The 15,238-nt window shown below is 41.4% G+C and overlaps 2 protein-coding genes across 5 annotated transcripts in view; both read right to left on the bottom strand.

The window, feature by feature from the left end:
• TVP23C (trans-golgi network vesicle protein 23 homolog C) overlaps positions 1 to 4,841 on the bottom strand; it is a 31,212-nt gene extending 26,371 nt beyond the window's left edge. For 2 of the 4 annotated variants that reach the window (XR_002824042.1, XR_002824043.1), the window contains exons 1-2: positions 4,710 to 4,841; positions 1,395 to 1,477 (exon numbers count right to left, since the gene is read on the bottom strand). Coding sequence is in view for 1 of the 4 variants with exons in the window: in NM_001281940.1 (NP_001268869.1) it covers positions 1,395 to 1,477; positions 4,710 to 4,721 (95 nt within the window). In the remaining 3 variants the exon portion in view is untranslated. Of the gene's footprint in view, positions 1 to 1,394; positions 1,478 to 1,773; positions 2,875 to 4,709 lie in introns of those variants that run through there. The other 2 variants (NM_001281940.1, XM_023730980.1) reach the window with 2 other exon arrangements.
• A 1,846-nt stretch (positions 4,842 to 6,687) lies between these two features.
• The window catches only part of LOC101348432 (F-box/WD repeat-containing protein 10), a 105,560-nt gene continuing 97,009 nt past the window's right edge, over positions 6,688 to 15,238 (bottom strand). The window contains exons 20-21 of the mRNA XM_023730982.1: positions 11,200 to 11,352; positions 6,688 to 7,901 (exon numbers count right to left, since the gene is read on the bottom strand). Coding sequence (XP_023586750.1) covers positions 7,078 to 7,901; positions 11,200 to 11,352 — 977 coding nt within the window. The 3' untranslated portion in view covers positions 6,688 to 7,077. The remainder of the gene's footprint in view (positions 7,902 to 11,199; positions 11,353 to 15,238) is intronic.

Below are 15,238 nucleotides of genomic sequence, written 5' to 3'. Positions count from 1 at the left end.
TCACTGAACTGTGCATGTAGAAATTTTTGAAATGGTGTATCTTTGGCTATGTGTATTTTCACCAAAAAAAAGGTTGAGAAGTTAGAGGGTTGACACGTTGTGGGGTTGTTAACCAACGTCATAAAACAGTATGTGTACTAGTGTTTCATGAGAAACTATTTGTTCTGTAAGCCTTCACCTGAAGTACAATAAAAAAAAAAAATCATGCCAAAAGAACTCTAAGTCCTCAGAAACTGTAAGTAACCACCGGCTAGAGTGTTCAGTTTTTGTTTTTTGTTTTTTGACAGTTTTATTGAGATATAATTCACATGCCCTACGATTCATCAATTTAAATTGTACAATTCAATGGTTTTTAGTATGTTCACAGAGTTTGTAAACATCACTACAATCAATTTTAGAACATTTTCATCACCCTAATGATGAAAAAGAAACCCTGGGTCAAAAAAAAAAAGGGTAAAAGAAACCCTATACCTGTCAGCAGTTACTCCCCATTGTTCTCCAATCCTCATCATCTCAGTCCTAGGTAACTACTTCCCATCTCTGTGGATTTGCCTATTCTGGACATTTCACAGAAATGGAATCAAACAATGTTTGGCCTTTTGTGACTGGCTTCTTCACTTAGCATAACTGTTGCCAAGGTTCAGATAAAGTTTTATTATATTAAGTGACTTTCTTTACAGAGGACTGAATTTGGAACAGAAAGCATCTGGTATGTCTGGCTTGATATTTTCATGTCAGTTTATACTAAAAATACAATTCTGAAATTTGTACAATAAATCAAAATGTAATGTAACTACAAAAATTAAGGAAATGGTGCTACTATTCTCAGTAAATAGTAGCTAACACAGAATTAGATACATAGCAGACATTCAAATAGTAGGATTTGCTGATTTGAAAAATCAGTATTAAATAAATTTCCATATAACCAAAGAACAAAACTCAAACCCACTGCTGTCGAGTTGATTCCAACTCACAGGGACCTCAAAGGGCTTCCAAGGCTGTAAATCTCTACAGAAGCAGACTGCCACATCTTTCTCCCGCAGAGCCACTGATGATTTTGAACCGCCGACCTTCCAGTTAGCAGTCAATTGCTTTAACCACTGTGCAACCAGGGCTACTTATGCCAGATATAAAAACCAGAAACCAGTTGTCACTGAATCGATTCCAACTCATGGCAACCCCACGTGTTTCAGAGTAGACCTGTGCTGTACTAGATTTTCACATACCCAAGGAGAATCTGAAAAGTCATCTGCGTCTCAGACTGAAGATCAACTGGCAATGCACAGCACTCACAAGCACATTGTAAGCCTTGAATTTCATCGTCTCTCATCAGTCTATGGACAGAACAACCCTGCACACTAACAACAGAAACGTCTTTTAACTGATCTACATACCTGATTTTGGATTTTGTGGGTCTATTAGTTGTCTCCTCTTCCGCATCAAACAGTGAAACATCTTCAGTGTCATCATTACTGTCCTAAAAGGAAAATTAAACATCCATGAAGCATAATGAAATTCAGGATTTCCATGCCAAATACCTGCAAGGCAGCAGGCTAGTCAAAAGGAAGATGAGACTGCGATGTGGTCACAGCCATCAGGAATTCCCAACCTAGGGAAAGAACACTGACAGCGGCCTTCCCACTCCATTCTGCTGCCATCATACAGCAAGAACCCCACATGGTAATCTAGTGTCTGCTATCTCCATCCCCACCAGGGGGCCGAGCCCTAAGAGAAAACCACTCAGGGATGTAGATGATGCTCACGCAAACTTACATTTGTGCTCAGCTGCCACCTCTCAAGTCATAGAGAAAACTGAGGCCATCACGGATGACTGCATCCTTGCTTCCATGACCTCATCTCACAACTTTCTCTTCCTATTCAAGGCTAAGCCAACTCTTTGTCTTTGGGATCCCTTCTTTTCCTGCCTCCTCAGGGGCTTGTTCCACCAATTTTCCCTTTATTTACTCTTTCTTGTATTTTCAAGTCTTTCTATTGGATCTGTCAAATCAGCATACGAACTTGAGTGTCATTACTGGTCAAAAAATATTTTTTAAAAGCCCTGATCCTGAATCTCCCTTCTGGCTACCAACCCACAGCATTCCTTCCCTTCCCAGCCAGGCTTCCAAGAGACGTTCTCTCCTCAGTTCACTGTAGTTCACCTTCAGCCTCAACCCCAACAGTGAAACTGCTCCTTCTCGCTTGACCAGCGCCAGCCATTTACCAGCCTCCTGCCTTTCTCCTAGTCTCAAACCCCTTCAACTCTCGTCTCTCCTCCACATCATCCACATAATAATCGTCTTAACATGGAAATCATACTGTGTCACTCCCCAACTCAAATTTTTCAATGGCTTCCCTACAGCACAGGGTAAAATTTAACTACTGCACATACAGCCTATGAGATTTCATAACTTGGTCTCTGCCTACTTACCTTCTGACACTCTCTCACACTTGACACTTCAGCAAAACTGTTACATGTACTCTGAATTTAACACTAGTCTTTTCTATCTGTCTCTAACATGCTGTCTCTACCCAGAAAGCTCTTCCCTTCTCTAACCCCTACCTCACTCACACCAAGCAAACACCAAATGATCTTTCTAATTTCAGCTCAAATACTGAAATAGCTGTGAAACTTTCCCTGAAATGCCCAGGCACACCTTTCCTCATGTTCCCACAGTACTCAGACAAAATCTCCATTTGAACAATTATCTCAGGGTATTCTCATTACGAAGTGTGACCTCCCTCTATTCCCTTCTAGACTGTAAGCTACTAGAGGGAAAAACTGTCTTTACAATGTACTAACTTCTAGCACCTGACTAGCAAGACCAGCACCCTAGCATGGATCCTAGCAGAGCACCTGACCAAGCAGTGCAATATTTGTTGAAAACAGGAGTGCATAAACAAAGGAGGCAATTACCTGTAATACAGGGCAGACTGTGTGTGATCAGTGCCAGGAGAAATGTAAGTGCAAATACCAGCACAGAGAGGAAAAGGATTGTTTTTATTAGGCAGCTCAAAAGGAGCTTCCAGGAGGGGAGTTTAATAGACCAGGGTCTCCTACTCACTCTAGTCCTTCAACTAGGTATGTTTTCAAAAGCACAGGAGTGGGAACACACAAAGTAAGTATAAGGAATGGCCAAGCAGCCCACGTAGTTAAGTGAAAAGTGGAGTAGGAGCTAAAGCTGAAAAGGTAAAATTCAGATCTATGAGACTGGAATTAGCTGGGGCTAAAAAAAAAGGATGTCAAACAAGACAAAACCGATGCCTGGGTCCCACCTCCAGAGGCTCTGATACAATTGATCTGGAATGCAGCTTGGGCACCTGATTTTTTAAAGCATCCCAAGTGTGCAGACAAGGCTGAGAACCACTGAATGATGCTATGGAATAAAAACTGAGGTCTTCCACTCTTGAACCCAACAGTCCAATCAATCCCCATCCAGTAGCCAGGATGACATTTTACATTAGATCATATCATTCTCCTGCTTAAAACCCACAGTGCTTTGACTGAAAAGACCTCTAAGGATCTGGCTCCTCCCACCTCCTTCACCTTATCCCAGGCCACTCACCTTCATTAGCTAAGCTCCTGCCAGACTAAGATCCTTAACATGCCAGGTTCTAAATTCCTTAACTTTTGCCCCACTGGGTCTTTCGAACGTGTAATTCATTCTGCCTAGAAGCCTCTTATCTTTTACCCCGATATACGAAAGATTAGCTTCTTCTCATTTATTCCATAAAGTAAGGAGTGCCTACTATGTGCCAGGCACTGCTATAAGTGGTACAGCCAGAAACAAAAGACAAATGGATCTGCACTCCTGGAGTTAAATTTACTGAGATGGGGAGGGCTGAGGGACTTTAGTTTTGGACAAAGAACTTCTTTTAAAAAAATGTTGAGAGGGAAAACCATGAGAGGGTTCTGAGCAGAGGAGGGACATGTTCTAACTCATGTTTCATTATGTCTCTCCAGCCTCCCACAATTCAGGGTAACAAACATGTCTCTCTAGTTCACAGCTGTATCCCAGAGTGTAGAGCAGGTGAGTCACAGTAATCCCTCAATGAATTGTGAAATGAAACATTTTAGACAGTGTAACTGAAAGTGCACTATAATCAGTAAAAAAATTTTTAAAGGAAAAGATTATTAAATTACCCTCATTAATCTCTGGCCGTAAACATGCGAACTACAGTTAAGTTTAAGGACACAAACATAATCATCGAAGTGGACCATTAATCATCATCAATGCCAGTCTGGGAAGGGAAAACTCGAATGCAACGCTCGCCGCGCATCCCTAGGGGCCTGGCAAAGACCTGCGGGAGGCCCGCAGTCCACTCCTCCTCACCCCACCCACCTGCGAAAGGGTGAACAAACAAAACACCCGCAACTTCACCCACGAGAGCGTTTCAGCACGCAGTCGTTCCAGCGCTCACTATTTGTTTAGTTTACAGTGTGCCCCTCCTACGCCGGGGCTCTCCGCGAAAAGCTGTCCCTCCTCAGCTCAGCCCAGGTCACTCCCCACACGGGTCCGCTCTTCTTCACTGCCGCACTTGTCCCCCACCAGACAATTGCCCACAGTCTCCCGGGCCCTCCCCACGCCCAGGCCGCACCTCCTCGAGCTCAGGCGGCGGGCCGCGTCGCGGGCCCAACGGCACAGGACGCCGACTCGCGCTCAAACCACCCTGCAACCCAGGCCCCAAAGCCCACGGCGCACAGCCCTCACCTGCTGCAACATGGCGGCGCTACGCCAGCCCCAGTTCCGGGCAGCCACGTCAGCGCGCCGCCGCCGAGGCCCGGCTGTGGAACGGACGCAGTCTCCTACGCACAGGCCAGCACGGGGCAAAGTACAAGCCCCACCCTTTCTCCACTTTCTCTGGGAGGCGCCGCTCTGGAAGAGCAACTCCGCGCCGGGGCAGGGAGCGAGGGGTGCGAGGCGGCGGCGGCGCGCGCGCGCGCGGGGTCGGGTGCGCGGGACTTGCACACGGCCGGGGCAGGTCCAGACAGAAGTGATGAAGTGCAGAAATCTGGCCTGGGGAAGAGCTTCGTGGTTTGTTACGGAGCACTGTTGATTGCTATTATTTTATACATCTACTTTGGTGGAATGTTTTGCAACGACATATATTCCTCCGCAGTATTCCTTTTGTACTTAAAAGTTTTAGAAGCAATTAAAAAAAAGAAAATTTGCTCCTAAACCGGTTGCATTCAGGTCGATTCCGACTCACTGCGACTCTATAGGACAGACTAGAACTGCCCCATAGGGTTTTCAAGGAGCGGGTGGTGGGTTTGAACTGCTGACCTTTTGGTTAGCAGGCATGTCACTTAACCACTACACCACCAGGGCTCCAATCTGCTTCTACCTAGGGATAAAAAGTCATTAAGAACAGGGAGAGAGGACTAAACAATGGAGAATATTAATTGAGAGGGAAATAGCCTTGGATGCCAGGAAACTGCGAATTATAGGTTGAGTCCTTGGCCTCTGGAGCTTAAGCATTTGAGTTTGGACCCAGGTCCTCTCTTACCAGGTATATAACCTCTATGTACTTCTCTTTCCTCAATTGTAAAGGAAAGATAATAATGGTATCTATCACATAAAGTACCAGAAAGAAAAAAATAATCTGCCATCGAGTGGATTCCGACTCGTAGCATTGGGTGACTACCCGGTAAATGAGACGTTACTGCTTTAAGTCCAACCTTCACCTGCCGCTAATGGTGTGATCTTGCCAGATGAAGGAGCTGAGATTCAGAGGCACTAAGTTATCTTCGGAAACCCTGGTGACGTAGTGGTTAAGTGCTACGGCTGCTAACCAAAGGGTCGGCAGTTTGAATCCACTAGGTGCTCCTTGGAAACTCTATGGGGCAGTTCTGCTCTGTCCTATAGGGTCGCTGTGAGTTGGAATTGACTGGACAGCAACAGGTTGTCTTTGATGATAATAATATCCTATCTGCCTAGACTACCTCCAACTGCTGTTTGTAAGACTTGTGGAATAGTGTGGATTAACACGTTTTCTTAAAAATTATTTTCATTAAAATCACAATTTTCCATGGCTGTTTATCAGTTAATATTTTAAATCTCATATCCTAGGAATGAAGGGGGGGCAAAAAAACAAAACATGTTTCTCAAAGGCGAGAGGTCTTGGCAAGGCGATTGCATTCCCTGCACCTGGGAAGAGCCGAGGTTGCGAACAAGTGGCTACAGGACCTAGGCTGACCACTCCATGACTTCTGGGGCCCATACACCCAGTGCTGTGGTTTTGGTTTTTTGTTTTAATATATTTTTGTTTTTTATTTGCATTCTGTTTAAGTTCATTACAACCCTTTAAAAAATCAGGGTACTTCACAGAAAAACCTGGGTTTCTGGCTTCGCTTAAAGAAGCAAAAGACCTGGCAATGCTGAGCCCCTGAGTAGGAGCTATCCTCCCTTTGGATGGCGTATGAGCTCTCCAATGGGCCATAACCCCAGGAGCAGGCTTCACTCCCCTAAATTACCTACCTGGTCCCTCACACCACTCCTCTAAAGGTTTGAATAGAAACCTCAATGCATCCATCCTCTTTTTGTAAAAAGGATGAATATGTTCAATTCTTTTCCATAGGAGTTAGCCCTGAGAAAGAAAAGAACACAAAACTTTTTCAAATACAACAGGTCAAACTCGTTGAGGCCTTCTTTTTAAGATTCTTAACTGAACTTACCAAGCTTCATCAAAATTCCATGCAAAAATACTAGGCAATTCCAATGCCTAATTCTGATCTAAGTTTATCACTTGATTTGCTGGAACAGAATGATAGTGCTAAATTGGTAATGATGAGTGATATCTAACTTCTAATCACCACCTCTCCCTCCCTTTCTTCCCTCTCACTGAAATTAGGCTTCCCTAAGTTTCACTGAATGGTTTTCAATGAAAGTACAGATGCCAATCTCTCCCAGCCTCCTTCTGTTTTCTCACTTTGATAATATCAATTCTTAGGCTCATGGGAAGATAATTAGGAGTTCTCCAATAATTTCCAGGGAACATCCAAACAAAGCAAAAGGCCAATCCCCAACATCCACTTGGTTTTGTGTTTATTGTAAGACAATGTAATTTCCCAAGCCTGGTTCAGATAAATGTGTTTTCCCCAAGTTCAGGGGCCGCTGTTTTCCCTTGCTTCGTGAAATTATCTATAGGCAGGCCTTTGATCTTCCTGAGCCAGGCAGTTTTGGTGGCTTTTTCTGGATCGGCTACCCTAGTGGACTCACTGGCCTGATATTCCTTCCTCTTGGCCTCCCCGTACTCTTTCTCCTCCTTCACGGTCAACAACATGAAGCCTGTGTTCACTCTAAAGGGATTGAGGGCTGTGTAGAAGTGAGGCCGTTCTTTCTTGAGAGACAGGGTCGTCGTGCCCACTCTCGGAGCGACCATGCGGTTGGGTCTAATGATGTGCATGCTGGTTAAGTGGCCAGCACTGCGCACTGCCCCTTCAGGAGAACTGGTCACTTTTTCTTCACCTTTGACGCTACCAGAGAGCCTGGAGCGGATAATCATGGGCGGGGGTATGGTGGACTGGAGTCTGGGACTATGCAAAGAATTCTTCAGGTTGGGCTGCAGTTTCTGGATTTCAAGAGGAATGGTGGTTTGTTTCACTTCTGTGGTGGAGCTGATGAGCCTTAACCCATCAACTGCATGCTGGAGTGATTTTCCTTTGAAACTCAGGACCTTCCTTGGGTGGGAGATCGAAGGTCCCCAGGCATCAAGGACTTGAGTTTGGGGCCTCCTGGGATAGGCAAATGTCCCTGAATTGTGGGCCTGCTGCAGGGCGTTGACAGTTAGGAGGAACTGGTCAGGTGACATGGGGGTATGCCAGCCTTTTTTCCTTGGGCAAGAGAGTGATTCTACAGGAGTTTCCAGTTGTCTTTGTTTTTGTACTTTTCCCACATCATCTGCTTTTACAAAAGAAGGAGACAAAAACAAGTCAGCTTCTAAGAAAAAGATTAAGTACTTCTGCATGAAAGTTAAACCCATTCTAACGCTATGCGAATTGAGGTCTCTGCTGCCCAAGGGGCATGCCATCTGTGGGCAAATGCCCCCATGTCCAGAAATGATGACATTTAACCAAACAGGTTTAAAGAAATACACTGGTACTTTTATATACAAGTGTGTATTAGCCTCTAGATGTGCATGTTTTGACGGCAACGTGTGTTATCGCAATGCTTCACACATTTTTGAAACTTCCCTGTAGAAATGACCTTTATACCTCCTTTATGATTCACTCAGAATAGGTCTTAAGAATTTATAGTAACATATCTACCTTTTTTTTTTCTTGAGAATGTGATGCTTATTAAAATCATTTTCACAAAATAATGATCACAATTAGGATAACAGAATTGTGACATATAACCTGGTTAAAAACAATAACTCACAAAGTGCTTGTGTTTTTACAGTAGTTTGACCAGAAGGAAGGAGCTCAGCAAAAGCCTAATGATAAATTCCTGTTGCCAAGCTCGTCAGTTTCCTAATGGACTATATTTCCCAAATGTGTCTATGCATGAGATAAGATGTTTTAATATTTAGTTTCAATAGAGGATACCTGTGGATACCAGATATAGGATTTGGGCTTTTGATTTCTGAATCTCTACGTGAATGATCATAGAGAAGGATGCCTTGTAATATTTTTCTCTTGCTCATCTTTCTCTTTAAAATGTCTTCTGCAGATAATTGTGACGGAATAATTTGGAAAAGAATAGTGAGAATAGCAGCACAACTGGAAGAATGTGATCGATGTCACTGAATTGCACATGTAGAAATTTTTGAAATGGTGTATCTTTGGCTATGTATATTTTCACCAAAAAAAAAGGTCCTCCAAGGTCAAGAAGGGAGAGTGTTGACATGTCGTGGGGTTGTTGACCAATGTCATAAAACACTATGTGTACTGACTGTTTAATGAGAAACTATTTGTTCTGTAAACCTTCATCTAAAGTACAATAAAAAATAAATAAATAAAATGTCTTCTGCTCAACTAACACATAAATTTTCTGTCATACTCCTTATCACATTGTATTATAATTATGCTTAATTATCTGTCCCCAACCCTAAGCAATTATAAGCCACATGTGGGCAGAGTCAGGTCTCATCTGTCTCCTACAGGAATAAAGCTACCCTTCAAAGCATAGCTCTAACATAGTCTTTTTAAACAAAAATTGTATTGCAGAGTTTGATCTCCACCTTATTAATCAAATTTGACTTCAAATGATCTTTGGATGTTTCCAAAAACCAAAGCTGCTTTGAGTGTGTCACTCCTGAGTAATGAATGACTAAAAGGCAGTTTTGAAAAAGGGGCTCCCAAAATATTTTGAAATGCCACAGATGAGAACAAGATACTCACTTGAATGTACAAGCTCTGGCCTATTTCTTTAGAAAGCAGCTTATTAGATTATGGGCAATACCTCCAAGGTGCCTAAGACCCTCCAGTTAACAAAGATGTCTTTACAGGCGAGCAAACCTATTCTGTTTCTCCTACTTGGGCTTTTCGATCCTTATAATACCTCACAGATACATTATCTCCATGAAAACATTATCCTCATTTTATAAAAGAGGTAACTGAGCCATGGAAAATCAAAGTAGTTTGCCTCATCTGACCTAGCAATTAAAAGTCTATGCCAAACTACCCCAATCTATAACCAACAAATAAAATTCAGCACTGTATTAAACATCTAATTGTCCTTGACCAGATAGATTTTATCTCAAGAATGTTTGTGTATCGGCATACTAGGATGACATAAAACTTCAATTGTCCCCCCTGGCCTTTGCTTTATTTGTTAATTAAATAATATTAAAAACATATAAAACTGAATGAAATTAAGATGTCAAAATCTTCCCCACTCTTCCAATCCCAGAAGAAAGTCTGCTAATACATACATATTACATACATAAAACACAGAGCTTTGTCCTTTTATTAAAAAAGAATTGTGATGAGTACATTTTTACTAACTTGGTTTTTGTTTTGTTTTGTTTTGTTTTCCTTTCATAATATATTCTGTATCTCTTTCCAAGTCACCTCGGATCCTCATTAGACAATTTTTAGCTATTGTATAGTAGTCCGTAAGATGGTTGTTTTCATTACCTTCTTAGCCATTGCCCATTGATGGACATTTAGTTTGCTAAGGATCCACCTTAAAGAAATGCAAATACCATTTTTATGATGGTATTATCAAGTACAAAATGATGGATAATACCAAGTGTTGGATTGGCTTTGGGAGGCTCTCAAATTAGGAGCATAAGTTGATACACCACTTTTTAAAAATAATCGTGACAACATCTTTCTACTTTTTAAATGCATTTATCCTTTGGTTTAGCAATTCCACTCCTAGGAGTTTACCCTACAGGTATACACAGACACAGGTATACACAAAGATGCCCATTGCTAGTATAACCCTCATAAAGCATGATTGTTTTGGCCCCACCTTGAAACCAGCCTTTGTGGGGAGTCCAATTCAAAGAAACACTTGTTGTATTAGCCAAAAATATTTGCAAGGCATTTTCAATCTTTACTCACGTCTTTCAAAAACAACAAAGGGAAAGCCCATTCATGATGTCCAGAAACTTTTCTTAAAACCCCCATACCCATCTCCCTTATCTCTTTATCTCACATACATATCAGCTGACCCAAAATCTCTCTCTCCTCCCCCATCCACACTAGTTGCTATCCAGTCGATTCCTACTCATGGTGAACCCATGTGTGTCAGAGTAGAACTGGGATCCATAGGGTTTTCAATGGCTAACTTTTCAGAAGTACATTGCCAGGCCTTTCTTCTGAGGCACCTTTGGGTGGACTTGAACCTTCGACCTTTCAGTTTGCGGCCGAGCTCATTAACCCTTGCACCATGCAGGGACTCCTCCCTCATCAAACCCCCTAAAAAGCTCTCTGAAGCTAACCCGGACTGCCTTTTGTCTCTTCTGTTGTGCTCATTACCCAGACTGACAACACAACAGTCCAGGAAGTGAGGAACTTTAGTGACAGCGAAGGAAGGCAGGTTGTGAGCCCAAAACTAGAAAGACAGGTCTGTAAAACATTGATATATGGCCTCAAGTTAGGGGACAATTAAGGAAAACCCATCTTTCTTAGGAGAAACCCGGCATTGTAGCCTTTCTGAATTCTCAAAGATAAGAACTTACTGGCCTGCTGACAAATAAAACTAAAACAGAGAGAGAGATTCTTGACACTAATTCAGAATAAAGTATTACCATTCACTTTATCTCCCGCCATGGATTTTACTTCCAAGCTCTCTTGCCCATCATCCAAGTCACTTGGTTCCTTAAAAGCAGGACAAGTTCTCTTCTTGCTGTCTTTTCGGGATGATTTTGACTTTTCTTGAATTGGAGTTGATGCTATTAATGCTGATAAATTAAGACTGAGACACTGTAGTTATTATATAATTCAGTTAGATCTGAATAATTGGGATGTAGCTAATAATTAGATCAACTTCACACAAAATATCACCTATTGTTTATTGTCCTATGAAACTAAGTAGTCAACTGGAATCTAAGTTCTAGAGCACCTCTTGACTCCCCTCCCACCCCCTTTTCCTACTGATTCACAAGCTTTAAGAATTATCCAGCACACTTGGTTCTCTTCTCATCAGGAGATAGGTAACTATTTTTAGTGTAATATGCTTAAGATGATCTATTGGTCATCTTTATAGAACTGTAGATCCAATTTCATATGCCAAATATAGGCAAGTCAAAAGAAGGAATCTGGCTACTCTAACCCACAATAATTTATTCTTCAGATGTCTTATAAATGACATGGGCATGCACCCTACACTCAGACATACACACACACCGGCTTTATAACTAATATATTCCAGGTAAACACATTATTGCAATGAGAAAATCTGCTACAAAAGACTCCTTTAAAGTGTTAAAAAGCAAAGATGTCACTTTGAGGTCTAAGGTGTGTCTGACCCAAGCCATGGTATTCTCAATCACCTCATATACATGCAAAAGCTGAACAACGAATAAGGAAGATCGAGGATGATGGATACATTTGAATTATGGTATTGTCGAAGAATATTGAATATACCATGGACTGCCAGAAGAACAAACAAATCTGTCTTGGAAGAAGTACAGCCAGAATACTCCTTGGAAGGGAGGATGATGAGACTTCTTCTCATGTACTTTGGACATGTTGTCAGGAGGAACCAGTCCCTGGAGAAGGACATCATGCTTGGTAAAGTAGAGGGTCAGCAAAAAAGAGGAAGACTCTCAACAGGATGGTTTGACACAGTGGCTGCAACAATGGGCTCAAACATAACAACGATTGTGAGGATGGCACAGCACCAGGCCGTGTTTCCTTCTGTTGTACACAGTGTCTCTAATGAGCTGGAACTGACTCCACAGCACCTAACAACAACAACACACATATTATCTCTCAGAGGTCTAAGGATAAGTGTTAAAATTCTGCATAGAATATTTTTCTGCATATAGTAACTTCTTTTTTTAAAATTTTATTGTTTCAGGTGAAAGTTTACAGCACAAATTAGTTTTCCATTCAAAAATGTATACGCAAATTGTTTTGTGACATTGGTTGCAATCGCTGCAATGTGTCAGTGCTCTCCCCATTTCCCTTTCCACCCTGGGTTCTCTGTGTCCATTTGTCCAGTTTTCCTGTTCCTTCCTGCCTTCTTGCCTTTGATTTGGACAGGTATTTCCCATTTGGTCCCGGATACTTGATGGAACTAAGAAGCACGTTCCTCACATGTTATTGTTTGTTTTATAGGCCTGTCTAGTCTTTGGCTGAAAGATGGATTTCGGGAGTGGCTTCCGTTCAGGATAGTAGGATGTCTGGGGGCCATAGTCTCGGGGGTTCTTCCAGTCTCTGTTAGACCAGTAACTCTGGTCTTTTTTTGTGAATTTGAACTTTGTTCTACATTTTTTTTCTGCTCTGTCCAGGACCCTCTAATGTGATCCCTGTCAGAGCAGTCAGTGGTGGTAGCCGGGTACCATCTAATTCTTCTAGGCTCAGGCTGGTAGAGGTTGTGGTTCATGTGGTCCATTAGTCCTTTGGACTAATATTTCCCTTGGGTCTTTGGTTTTCTTCACTTTCCTTTGCTCCAGACGAGATGGAACCAATAGATGTCTCTTAGATAGCCACTCGCAAGCTTTTAAGACCCCAGATGCTATTCACCAAAGTAGGATATAAAACATTTTCTTTATGAACCTAGGTGTCCCCTGAGACAATGATCCCCAGCCCTCAGCCCTAGTAACTCAGTCCCTCAAGGTGTTTGGATGTGTCTTGGAAGCTTCTATGGCTTTGTCTTGTTCAAGTTCTGCTGACTTCCCCAATAATGTATGTTGTCTTTCCCTTCACCAAAGTCAACACTTGTCTAGTTAGTGATTTCCCCTCTAGTTAGTGATTCTAGTTAGTGATTTCCCCTCCCCAACCTTCCCCTCCCTCATTCCCATCAAACGCTGTTTTTTCAGTGTGTAAACCTTTCCTTGGGTTTTTATAATAGTGATCTTATACAATATTTGTCCTTTCATGATTGATTTATTTCACTCAGCATAATGCCTTCCACATTCATCCATGTCATGAGATGTTTCAAGGTTTCATCATTTTTCTTTATCTTTGTATAGTATTCCATTGTGTGTATGTACCATAAGTAGTTTATCCATTGAGCTGTTGATTTGGACTTAGGTTGTTTCCATCTTTTTGCTCTTGTGACTAACGCTGCAATGAACATGGGTGTGCATATGTCTATTCATGTGATGGCTCTTATTTTTCTAGGATATATTGCTAAGAGTGGGATTGCTGGGTCATATGGTATTTTTATTTCTAGCTTTTGAAGGAGGCATCATATCATTTTCCATAGTAGTTGTATCATTTTACATTCCCGCCAGCAGTGCATAAGAGTACCAATCTCTCCACAACCTCTTCAACATTTGTTATTTTGTTTTTTTTTTATCAGTGCCAGTAATGTTGGGGTGAGATGGAATCTCATTGTAGTTTTGATTTGCATTTCTCTAATGGCTAATGATCGCAAGCATTGCCTCTCCCGTCTGTTAGCCACGAATGTCTACTTTGGAGAAATGTCTGTTCACATCCTTTGCTCATTTTTTAATTGGATTATTTGTCTTTTTGTTGTTGAAGTGTTGAAGTATTTTATAGATTTTAGAGATTAGACCTTTGTTGGATATGTCATACCCCAAATTTTTTTTCCAGTCTGTAGGTTCTCTTTTTACTCTTCTGGTAAAGTCTTTTGATGAGCATAAACGTTTAACTTCTTTAGGAGCTCCCAGTTATCTAGTTTATCTTCTGATGTTTGTGCACTGTTAGTTATGGTTTGTATTCTATTTACACCATGTATTAGGGCCCCTAGCATTGTCCCTATTTTTTTTTCCATGATCTTTATTGTTTTAGGTTTTATATTTAAGTCTTTGATCCATTTTGAGTTAGTTTTTGTGTATGGTGTGAGGTATGGGTCGTGTTTTGTTTCTTTTACAGATGGACATCCAGTTTGCAGGCATCATTTGTTAAAAAGACTGTCCTTTCCCCATTTAATGGACTTTGGTCCTTTGTCATAGATCAGCTGACAATTAGGTGAATGGGTTTACATCTCTGTTTGGATTCTGTTCCATTGGTCTACATGTCTGTCGTTGTACCAGTACCAGGCTGTTTTGACTACCATGACTGTATAGTAGGTTCTGAGATCAGATAGTGAGAGGCCTCCTACTTTCTTCTTCTTCTTGAGTAATGCTTTGCTTATCTGGGGCCCCTTTCCTTTCCATATAAAGCTGGTGATTAGTTTTTCCATCACATAAAAGAATGCTGTTGGTATTTGGATCAAGATTGCATTATATCTGTAGATCGCTCTGGGTAGAATTGACATTTTCACAATGTTGAGTCTTCCTATCTGTAAGCATGGTATATTTTTCCATTTATGTTATTTTTCCATTTATGGTTTCTTGAAATAGTGTTTTGTATTCTTTGTATAGGTCTTTTACATCCCTAGTTAGATTTATTTCTAAGAATTTTATCTTTTTTGGGACTATTATAAATGGTATTTTTTCCTGATTTCCTTTTTGAAGTTCTCTTGTTGGTGTATAGGAATCCAACTGATTTTTGTATGTTGATCTTGTATCCTGCTACTCTGCTGAATCTATTAGTTCCAAGAGTTTTCTTGTGGAATCTTTGGGGTTCTGTATGTATAGGATCATATCCTCTGTGAATGAGGATAGTTTTACTTCTTCCTTTCTGATTTGGATGCCTTTACTTCTTTTTTTT

This window comes from Trichechus manatus, unplaced genomic scaffold (assembly GCF_000243295.1).
Source record: "Trichechus manatus latirostris isolate Lorelei unplaced genomic scaffold, TriManLat1.0 scaffold00040, whole genome shotgun sequence".
Taxonomy (NCBI): domain Eukaryota; kingdom Metazoa; phylum Chordata; class Mammalia; order Sirenia; family Trichechidae; genus Trichechus; species Trichechus manatus.
Note: the sequence above shows the minus strand (reverse complement) of the source record. Positions and strands in the feature narration are given on the sequence as shown.